This window comes from Heteronotia binoei, chromosome 20 (assembly GCF_032191835.1).
Source record: "Heteronotia binoei isolate CCM8104 ecotype False Entrance Well chromosome 20, APGP_CSIRO_Hbin_v1, whole genome shotgun sequence".
Taxonomy (NCBI): Eukaryota; Metazoa; Chordata; class Lepidosauria; order Squamata; family Gekkonidae; genus Heteronotia; species Heteronotia binoei.
The window spans coordinates 25,961,741-25,973,363 of NC_083242.1; the positions used below are offsets into that span (position 1 = coordinate 25,961,741).

At 48.6% G+C, this 11,623-nt stretch overlaps 1 protein-coding gene across 1 annotated transcript in view; it reads right to left on the bottom strand.

The window, feature by feature from the left end:
- Positions 1-8,519, bottom strand: part of DNAAF5 (dynein axonemal assembly factor 5) — a 37,712-nt gene extending 29,193 nt beyond the window's left edge. Inside the window, exons 1-5 of the mRNA XM_060261042.1 lie at positions 7,940-8,519; positions 6,814-6,998; positions 6,488-6,612; positions 5,182-5,297; positions 1,564-1,796 (exon numbers count right to left, since the gene is read on the bottom strand). Of these exons, the coding sequence (XP_060117025.1) occupies positions 1,564-1,796; positions 5,182-5,297; positions 6,488-6,612; positions 6,814-6,998; positions 7,940-8,519 (1,239 nt within the window). The remainder of the gene's footprint in view (positions 1-1,563; positions 1,797-5,181; positions 5,298-6,487; positions 6,613-6,813; positions 6,999-7,939) is intronic.
- Between the last annotated feature and the right edge of the window lie 3,104 nt (positions 8,520-11,623).

The window sequence follows — 11,623 nt, forward strand, 5'->3', positions numbered from 1 at the left end:
TTTCAACAGCTCTCATCGCTGATCCGAGAAATATTTGGCTTAACACGGCCCGTGCAAGGAATAAAACTGACCTGGTCCACTGACTAACTGACAAGTAAGAAGGCCTTTATCAATCAGTTCTGCCTACCTCTCCCCGCCCCCCCCCCCCCATACGCAAAAAGGTGCAGCCTGCAGGAGACAAAACAGCCAGAAAGCTGGGTGCATCTGATTTGTTGAAAACCTAAAGGGCTGCCTTTCTGGGTCCGACCAAAGACTCATCCTGCTGGCATTCTGGCACTCGCACTAGCTGGCAAGTTGCCTCTGACATGCAACGAGGACCTTCAAGGCCGCACCATTAACAGCCACTCATAAATCTATCCTCTGTAAATGTGCCCAGTCCCCTTTTAAAGCTGTCTGATGTTTTAAGGCTACCATCAGATTGTACGCAGTGAATAAGGGCATATGCTTCTGAAGAAATCCTTTCCATGGCTAATCCTAAACCTGCTGCCATTCTCAAAGCTCTGGTATTACAAAGGGAAGGAAGGCAGCTTTGTACAGCCGGTCTTGTCAGACTATGAAAGCTAAGCAGGGTGGATACTTGGAAGGGAGACCACCAAGGAAGCCACTGCAGAGGAAGGCAAACTTCCTCTGTTCCTCACTTCCTTTGAAAGACCCTTGCGGGAGTCATGCTAAGTTGGCTGCAACTTTACACCATCAGAGTATTATAGGAAAAAGAAGGAGCCAAACCTATATCTACTTTCTCCAGCTCATTTTAGCTAGAGCTCCCCCAACAGTGTTGGTTTTATAAATTAAAAAGGCCTACGTGCTTTTGAGTCTCCAACCACTTCAATTAACTCTGGTTGACTTCCCTGCCCTTTCCATTCTGTCTCTGCAGCTCATGTTCAAAGAATTGGACAAAACAAAATACTACTTTACCCGGACAGTGATTAAAATGTGGAATTTGCTGCCAGGGAATGTATTGATGGCTCAAGGAATAAACTTTAAACAGAGATTAGACAGACTCATGGAGTCTATCAATGGCTCCTAGCCATGGTGACTAAGGGAAACCTCCACATAAAGAGGCCTGAAGCTTCTGAATCCCAGAACCAGGAGGCAACATCAGGGAAAGGCCTCTGCCTTAATGTTAATTAATTAATTAAGGCCCTGTTACAGGCCCTGCAGAGGAACTGGCTGGCCACTGTGTGAGACAGGATGCTGGACTAGATGGACCCTCACTGGTCTGATCCAGCAGGGCTCTTTCTGAGGATCTTATCGCAGGAAGGACTTTGCCTCAGTGCCCTGTAGTTAGCCCTCCAGAGGAACTGGCTGGCCACTGTGTGAGACAGGATGCTGGACTAGATGGACCCTCCCTGGTCTGATCCAGAAGGGCTCTTCTAATGTTCTTATGAAGGCCTCAGTCTCTCTGCCCTGTGGCTGGCCCTCCAGAGGAACTCGTTGGCCACTGTGTGAGAAAGGATGCTGGACTAGATGGACCCTCCCTGGTCTGATCCAGCAGGGCTCTTCTGAGGTTCTTAGTACTGAGAACAGAGCCTTGGGTGAACATTCACAAGCAGGCATACTCACTTCCCGGCCCACGAGGATTTCCTCGTCCGAGCATACACGGTACAAAGTCCTGAGGAGGAGCTCCATGTGCTGAGTGATGTGGTCCTCCGCATGCAGTAACAGTACATAGAGGAGCTGAGAGGCTTTTATTCTGGTGCCTACGACCCAGTCTGTTAGATCGTGGCAGAGTCCAGGGAGGATTCTGTAGAGGTGCCTCGTCACTAGCTCCCGGCAGCCCAGTCCTGGTCGAGCCACTAGAATGGAAAATTTTTTTAAAAAGAGGAAGTCATGGAAAATGAATAAGTAAAAGGCTTACGAAACATCTGGAAAGAGCAAGGGTCCAGCAGCACCTTAAAGATCAATCGAATTTGTGGCAGGGGGTGAGCTTTTGTGAGTCACTTCCACTTCAGAAGGGAGCAGTGACTCACGAAAGCTCACACCGTCACAAACTTTGTTAGTCTTTAAGATGTACTGAATTCTTGCTCACGTCTACTGCTACAGACAGACTAACAACACTATCCGTCTTGATCTATCTCCATGGAAAAATTTGGAAACATTTACTTTCCTGACTGATGACAAATTTATGTTACCACAGTTGAAGACATTGCTTTATGCAGTTTTAATGGGATGATACCAAGATAAACTGTTCTCTATTAGACTATGCACCTGTTCAGACTGAATAGATGCTGCTGACCATAGAGTTTTAGACTGTCCTGTATTTTTTAGATTTAAGACGAAAGCCAGTTCTCTCACCACTGCTAGGCATTTTCTCACCAACTGTTTTTCAACGTTCCCCAGTATTAGCTTCAGTCGAGCCTTGTGCCATTGGCATCCATTTCGACATGCAGTTCTTAAGACTACAAAAGAATATAACCACCACCAAATATTTGCCCACCTGCACAATAACCTGTTTTCTACATCTCTTAATAACCAGCTCCAAGTGATGGGAGAATTAATTTTGATCTTAAATCTCAAAACGCAATCCTTAAGACTGCTGCTAAAGAAGAACGTACTAAGTCGCAGTGACTCGTTGTAGAACACAGGATTCTAAATTTTAGACTCCCTGTCTGGGTGCTCTGGATGGTTAAAAACTGTCTGGCACAGATCCTGAGCAGCCACAACTGCAGGAAAAGAAACAAGATGTTATTTACCACGTAACTGGCAAAGACAGAGATCTCATGCAGCATCCAGCAGGGACATGGGAAACAGCCAATGGTGCTACTTTGCTCCAGATAAATACTATGGTATGCCTAGCATGCACTCAAAAACAAGATCACTCTTGATAAAACGTTCCTGATTGGAGAAGCTAACACACTCCAAAAACTCTCCACAACAACTCCTGACTGTGCATGGAGACTCCCTGCCTGTTTGGTTAGTCAAATATTTTTTTAAAAAAAGATGTAAAGATAAACATGACACAGAAGAGGCTTTTGAAGCACCCTACTTTAAGGCGAGGATCTTCAAAGGCACTCTGACCGCAGCTTCTTCTTTTGTCATGGAAGACAGCTCTTGCATTATGGAAACTGACAGTCAGGAACCACACAAGAAAAAGAAGGTCAAAGACAGAATGAAATCTGCCTGAGAAGACACAGATAGAGAGTGGCACAGAATTTGGCCAGAGGCATAGCTTAAAAAAAATGACTTTTGACCATTTCTTTTCAACAACTCCTTCATTCCTAACACTCAACTGCAGCTATTTCATCCGCTGTCAAAGACTTCTCCCCTCCCGCTTCCTCTAACCTGTTTGCACCCAGACCCTAAGGCAATGCTTTTGAGTTTTTTTAAACTCTCAGAAGAAAGCTGCCCTATTGTTGGGACTGCTGCTAGTTCTTTCTTTGACTTGACTCCCTAGCCTGCAATCTTTCTCAGAGGGGATCAAAGCAGAAGGAGGTGTCAAGTTTGTGAGCTTGCTGCTGGAAAAGCCAGGTTAAACAGAATAATCTGAGTCCACATTGAAAATGTAAGAAACTGGATGGGATCTTCATTCAGTAGTTATAACACTTCAGTCCCTGCAAACTAACAGCACTTAAGAGAGAGAGAGAGAGAGAGAGAGAGAAGTACTAACATGTTCACTGTGTAGAAAAGTTGGACATAAAACTTTTGGAGTAGAAGGAACAAAAATCCAGCAGCACTTTAAAGACTAACAAAATTTGTGGCAGGGTAGGAGCTGTTGTGAGTCACTGTTCACTTCTTCAGATACAAACCTGAAGAAGTGAGCAGTGACTCATGGAAGCTCGTAATTTTGTTAAGACTTTTCAGGGGCCACTGCCCAGCCGAGTGACCCCACACTCAGTTTGGTGCAGAACGCTGCCTCATGCAGCTCCCAGAATGCTTGGCACTGCCTGCTGGCAGTCGCTCCCCTCTTTACAACCACTCATTCTCTTGCAGTTCTTTGGCTGCTGAGTCTCCAGCTGTTGGAGCAGCCTCACCCAAGAAACTAGAACTATTCTATAATAAGTCAACCAGAAGGTGGATTCACAGGTCCTTCAGCTTAAAAGATAAGGGACTGCTTCAACCAGCCCTTTATGATAAGACACACAAAATGCATAAACCAGTCCTTTACAAGAGCAGCTCTCTAGCTGGCCACAGCCAAGATAGCTAACTTATACTGAACTGCACTGTCTTCCCCTGGGAACTTTTCATTCTAACTGGAAAGAAAGTTTCCCTCATATTAGTTCTATAAACGGGACAACACCGAAGAAAGGAACACCAGAGGTAGATCGGAAAGCTGTTAGCTGAATCCAGGCTTGCTCTGACGGCACATGGCACAGAGGGCTAACCAGCAGCTGGAGGGCGCTCCGGGACAGAGCATGCAAGCCAGGATATAACGCAGGCTTAGGCCTATACTCCTGCCTGTCTTTCTCATGCTGTGTTCACCGCCTGCTTTGCAATTCTGTAAGGCCAGGATTGTGCCAGTACAAAGGGGTTGCATATGTACTTTACACTTCACATAAGGAAAGGAGCCCCGAGGATCACTGGACTGGCCTGCAGAAGGTTCTGGGTTTGCTCCCTGCCGCCTCTTGGCTAACAAATCAGGCAGTAGGTAGGTGATGTGAAAAACTTAAAAGAGCTGCTGCCACTTAGGACAGAGAAGGAACTGATCGCATCTCTATCCCACCCCTCTTCCACGAGAACCCCGGGTGATCTTCCCTCGGGAAACAATGCAGTCCTGCTTGTCTTATGGCTAGGTGACGTTGAGCCAATCGCAGTGTGGGTTGCGAGGGGAGTGTGATAGAAGCCGCTTGGGGTTCCCGTTGGGGAGAAATGAGGTACAAAAGAAGCAAACCAATAAATTAGGCCTTCCCGAGTCAGGAGTCACAGCCACGGCTTACCCAAGGGCCGAGGGATTTCCTCTGGCAAGCATTCTGTCGCTGAACGCAAGGCCTTCAGAGTGAACAAGATGCAGCAGGGACTGCCACTGCCCAAAAAAGTGTGTAGCACTAACAGACCTACAAAAATTGGATACTGACTGAAATTGTCATGCCTTCACTTTTCTGGAATAATTTCCTTCTCTAGTTTTCATTCGGTTGTGATTTCCTCCTCCAAAATAAGGACTCCACGCACACGGTACCAAAAAAGGTACCCCACTGTATATAGATGACCTTGCTCTCTGAGTAAATCCAAGCTCTTGATACCCACCTCCTTGAGGATAATAAGGCGGTGCACTATAGAAGTCCAGTTTATCTTTAATGTCATCTTCATTTTCTTTTTCCCACTGCAAACCTACTTTCTTCCAGTAACTCAGAGCCAGTTCCCTGAAGCATAAAGGCAAAATCATCACAAAATGGGAATCATCAGCGACCACTGAAAAGGTCTCTATGAGATGTCACATGGAACTTGAGACCTCTTCTGAACTTGCCTGAAAAATCTTTACAAGGAATGACCACTCCAGGGCATTTCCCAAGATCATGGAGACCTCTGTAGTCTAAAAATAGTCAAAGTTCTCTGACAGTAAGTCAGATGCATTCATGAACAGCTATAAAAGCTGTTCCAACTGAATAAAGACTTCCTTTACTTTAGGCTTAGATTTGAGTCCAGTAGCACTTCAGAGACCAACAGGAGTTTCAGGGTGTAAGCTTCGGAGAGTCAAAGCTTTGATTCTTGACAGCTGATATCCTGAAACTCTTGCTGGTCTCTAAGGCACTACCGAATTCACGTCTGACTGTTCTGCAGCAGACTAACACAGCTACCCACTGAAACTTCATTTTATGCTTTTATATTCCCAGTTCACTGATTCTCAAATGGCCGGTTCACACATGCATGCTTACTGGTCATCTGAACATGTGAACGAGCGGCTACAAAGAAATGCCTTGTACAGAGAGCGTTCATTTCACCAGCTGTCAGCTTGGACACACTGCTTTCTTCAGCAGAGAAATTTTATGCACTTGGCTGAGAGTCATCAATTGACGAGAGGTTTGCTAGCATGCGCAAACGACAGAATGGGGATACCTTAGGGACCCTTAACAGCTGCTCAGAAAGAGGCAAGCGCCCACTGCCCGGATCTGTGTGGGCACTGCTGCTGAGCAGACACAAACATAAGAGGCTTCTGACTGGCAAAGGAATGCCACGTCCACTCTAAGAGCCAGCGCTGCACCTCAGCCCATGGTGTTAACAATGAATTCTGGGAACTTCACAGGAACCCTCCTTCTCATCAATTTTCTAAGTCTTGGGTTCCTTCCCCAGATAACTCATAATCTGGAGTGGAGTCACATGATCAATCCACCTGACCCCCAGCCCCCAGCTAAGCAGGAGTCCGCGCCAAACAAGTTTAACTTTGCTCTATCATACAAGCAGACAGAACAAACTGACTGACAGCTAAGAGCATCTGTGTCTTCTTATTTGAATGACCTTTCATTTTGAAAAGCTTATCAACCCCCCCCCCCACTCCCCGCTCCTGGGAAGTGTCGGGACAGTTCTTCCGTCTTTTGGGTGGCAATGCCCTTACCTGTTCTCATGCATTTCATCCACGAGGCCACTGAGCAGCAGAGGGATCAGCTTGTGAAAGAAAGAGTACCGATCTCGTAGATGCACCAGCCACTCCCCCATGACGATGATCACGGCTTCTCTAACCTGGAAGAAGCCAGAAAAGAAAGGAACGAGCTGGCATGGTAAGCTGCACGACTTCCTTGTTGGTCTCCCACCTGAATACACACCAGGGCCGACCCTGGTTAGCTTCTGAGATTTGGGCCAGCCAATATTCACTTGGCCTGTTAGATAGCAGCAGCTGCAAATAAAAACCAGACTGATTTCAAATATAATTCGAAACGTTACCTGAGGGATGCTGTCGAAACATCGCTGGGCGAGATGAGAAAGCACATCGTCCAGAGACTTTGCATTGCCGAACTGAATCACAGCTCCTGTGGCCTGAATCACAGCAATGCGGACTCGGAAGTGCTGATGGGAAACCGACTGCATTAAGGGGCTGATCAGGCTTTCCGAATGCATGTGAAAATGTTCTGGTTGAGAAAGAGAAGAATTCAGTTGTGCTTTAGAGCCACCTGCGGACTTTGCTGGACATACAGTTCATTGCAAACACCTGTTAAAAATAAAAAAGAGCAAGAGTCCAGCAGCACCTTCACTAACAAAATCTGTGCCAGGGGACGAGCTTTTGTGAGTCAATGCTCACTTCTTCAGCTATGAAGAATCTGAAGAAGTGAGCAGGGACTCACCTGAGCCACAAGTCGGCCACCCCACACTAAAGCTCATCCCCTGGCACAGGTGTTTTTTTTTGTAGTCTTTAAGGTGCTACTGGAGTCTCCCCCTTTTCTACTGCTGCAGACTAAATCAGCTCCCCATCTTGCACAGCACACAGTTTGGGTACCGCATTCTCATGCATGAGAGTGTTTCAATAGATGCACATTTCCAAGGCCTAAGGGACAGCCCTTCCTCCCCACCATGACCTTGGCTTGAACCTTCTATGTTCTGATCTCATTACCTGGCAAAGCTGGCATTTCTAATAGCTACTACGGAAGTCACTTTACAGATTGACAACGACAGACTGTGTAGACCACCGCTGGCCTATTCTCACTCAGGTGGCAAACCTCTGTTATGGTTGTACCACTTCAAAATGCTGGATGGAGCTCAAATGATCGACAAAAAAAACACAAGTCCTTCTCTACATGACAGGGAGCAGAGTCTGAGGCCAAGCGGGACCAAAGATTGCTGCCAGTCACGATGGTCTTGGTTAGTACTTGGAAGGGAGACCACCAAAGAAGCCCAGGGTCGCTATGCAGAGGTGGGCAGTGGCCAACCACCTCTGCCTCTTCTTTTGAAAACCCATCTTGCACAACACACAGTTTGGGTACCGCATTCTCATGCATGAGAGTGTTTCAACAGATGCACATTTCCAAGGCCTAAGGGGCAGCCCTTCCTCCCCACCACGACCTTCTATGTTCACCTGGCATGGCGTGGGCGGCGAGGGCGGCGAGGGCGCAGGCCTCCCGCTTGGCCTGGGGGAAGGCGTCGAGGAGGGCGGCGCGGAGGACGCGGAGCACCTCGGGCAGGTAGGGGGCGAGGGCGGCGGCGGGGCAGAGGCGGAGGAGCAGGCCGAGGAGGCGCAGGAGGCCGAGGCGGAGCTCCTCGCAGGCCTCGCGGGCGTCGCCGGCGCCGGGGGCGGCGTCGCAGAGGCGCCGGGCGAGGGCGGGCAGGAGGACGGGCAGGGCCTGGGCGGGCTCGGTGCCGTGGCCCAGGCAGTGGCAGAGCAGCTCGAGGGCCAGCTCTCGGCAGCGCTCGGCCGGGTCGGCCAGCAGGCAGCGGGTCAGCGGGCGCAGCAGCTGCCGGGCGAAGACCTCCTGCAGGGCCGCCGGCGGCACCTCGCGCTCCACCAGCGCCGCCCGCAGCCCGGCCAGAGCCTCCAGCCGCGCCGCCCGCGGGGCCGCCGCCGCCGCCTCCAGCCCGCTCAGCAGCCGCGACACCACCTGGCTCGTCGTAGCCGCCGCCGCCCACGTCTCGCCCGCCGCTTCCCCCGGCTCCGCCATGCTCGTTGCTAAGGCCGGGAAGCCGCCAAGGCCGCGTTGCCAAGGACTCGCCGCCGCCGCTCGGCTTTCCCCGTCGCTTTTCACTTTACGACGGCCGAGTGACGCGCTTTACGGCGAGGCCGGCAAGCGAGGCGAAGTGCGCGGGCGCTTGTTGCTATAGAGACGGGCCTGCGCGTAGAAGATGCAGCTTAAACAGCTAGCAAAGTGTATTCCAGCAGAAGCCTCTGTGAGTCAGAGGGCCAGTGTTTCGCGCAAGCTTATGCTGGGATGAATTTGGTTTTCCCCTGATTTCTGTTTTGTTTATGGGGTTTCCGACCTGCAAGTGAGGCCTGGAGAGCTCCCTCAGATGACATGTCAAAGTTAGAGTCCAGTGGCACCTCTAAGACCAACCAATTTTATTCAGGATGTGAGCTTTCTTGTGCATGCACAGTGTCAAACAGGATCGAATCAGAGTATCAGACCTGTCTGTCTGTCTGTCTGTATCTATCTGTCTGTCTGCCTGTCTGCATCCATCTATCTGTCTGCATCCATCTATCTGTCTATCTGTCCATCCGTCTGGCAGAGAACAAACAGCAGATTAGCCAACAAGCATACAATATATCGAAATGGATCCAAGTCGGTAGCGTGTTGGTCTGAAGCAATGTGACAAAGTTAGGGTCCAACAGCACCTTTAAGACCAACAAAGTTTTATTCAGGCTGTGAGCTTTCATGTGCATGCACACTTTGCCAAACAGGATGGAATCAGACTTGCCTGTCCACATATACTGTATGTATGTATGTATGTATGTATGTATGTATGTATGTATGTATGTATGTGTATATATATATATATATATATGGCAGAGGCTGAACAACAAATTAGCATACAAGCATACAATATAACGAAATGTTTCAACAGATGCAAACAGAAATAACAAGCTGAGTTCATAAGGGCATTATACTTTAGATTCAATTCCGGGAGAAAACAGACAAATAAATGTCTCACTCAGAGTGTTAAGAACGTTAAGAGCGATTCTATGACCCAGATGACTGTGAGGCGGTCCCCTGGAGAAAAATGGCTACTTTGGATTGTGGCCTCTGTGGCATTGTGCTAGGGCTGCCAGGACAGGAGGTGGGGAGGTAGGGTCGCCAGCTCCAGGTTGGGGAACTCCTGGGGATTTGAGGGTGGAGCCTGGGGAGAGCAGGGACAATGCCCCGTGAGGTAGAATCCCACAGAATCCACCCTCCAAAGCATCCATTTTCTCCAGGAGAACTGATCTACCGGATTTGTTACCTTTCTGTAGGGCCTGTAAGACGGAGCTGCTACGCCAGGCGTTTGCTTGAGGCGGGTGGACGCCCTTTGCTTTATTGCCTATACCATCGGCTATCCTCCCCCACAGTGATCTGTTATTGAATGATTGTATCTGGGCCACTGATTATACTCCAACCTGCACTCTGAGCCCGCCCTCTTTTGTATGCTGCACTGTGTTGTGTTGCTGTTTTAATCGTATTTTATTGGTTTCGTTGTGTTGTATTTGCTTGGTTTTATTTGAATGTAATCCGCCCTGAGCCCACCTGGGAAAAGGCGGAATATAAATTAACCAAATTAAATTAACCAAATAAATAAATAAATCTCTGTCTGGAGATGAGCTGTCATTCCAGGGGATTCCTTGAGGATGGCATCCCTATCTTATACTTTCTTGAGTTAGCTTCCCAGGCACCACCACCAAAATCTCTGGGAATTTCCCAGCCTGCACTTGGCAATGCTGTGTATTGGTGTGGGGATGGGTATAATATCAGAAAGTACACCCTCCGAAGCTGCCATTTTCTCTAGGGGGACTGATTCCCCTCCCTTTTGCTGCCCCTTGAAGGTCACTCCCCTGCCCACATCAAGGTCATTTGCCCGCTTTGCACCTTCTGCCATCCTCCCCCCTTCATTGGTGTACAAGCTCCAGTCCCCCCTAATTTAAATTTTGTTTAGACAAGAACAAAAGAGAAGCCATGTTGGACCAGGCCAATGGCCCATGCAGTCCAACACTCTGTGTCACACAGTGGCCAATGTGTGTGTGTGTATACAGAACATAAGAGAAGCCATGTTGGATCAGGCCAATGGCCCATCCAGTCCAACACTCTGTGTCACACAGTGGCCAATATATGTGTTCGTGTGTGTATATGTATACACTCACACATACACATATACATACATACACACACACACACACATATGTATACTGTGGCTAATAGCCACTGATGGACCTCTGCTCCATATTTTTATCCAATCCCCTCTTGAAGCTGGCTATGCTTGTAGCCGCCGCCACCTCCTGTGGCAGTGAATTCCACATGTGAATCACCCTTTGGGTGAAGAAGTACTTCCTTTTATCCGTTTTAACCCGACTGCTCAGCAATTTCATTGAATGCCCACAAGTTCTCGTGTTGTGAGAAAGGGAGAAAAGGACTTCTTTCTCTACTTTCTCCGTCCCATGCACAATCTTGTAAACCTCTATCATGTCACCCCGCAGTCAACGTCTCTCCAAGCTAAAGAGCCCCAAGCTAAAGAGCCCCAAGCGGCGGGAGTCTATCACTAGTCTCTGAATTTTAAAAAATTAAAACAATGGAGGGAAATCAAAAAAAGAGCTTTGCAAGGTTTAGTTCCCTGCTGGTACTGACTTGAAGGGGGGATCAGAGAGGAAGCAAACAGCGGCATCCCCAGTAGGCAGGGGGTGGGGGGGTGGGGAGGATTTCAGTACTGCTCCTAAACAAAATAAAGGGGAGGATCCTCAGAGCAGAATGAAATCGACCTGAGATGTCAAGAGAGAGAGCCTAAAGCCTTTAAAACATTTCCCCCAGTAATGAACAAAGCTGGGGGAGGGGGAGACCATTGTGCTAGTCTCTGGAAGCCTAACATTAAAATGGCAGCTGAACCACATGGACCTTCTGCAAACTGCTCAACTTAAGAATCGCTTAGGATTGATCCATTGGGGGACAGAACACAATCCACATAGGACAGGCTGTAAAAAACTGCCAAGTTCACAGTCAGTGTGCAGGATCAAATTTGTCGTTCAGTCGCACAGTGGAGTCCGACTCTTTGCGACCCCATGGACAAAGTCACGCCAGGCCCTCCTGTC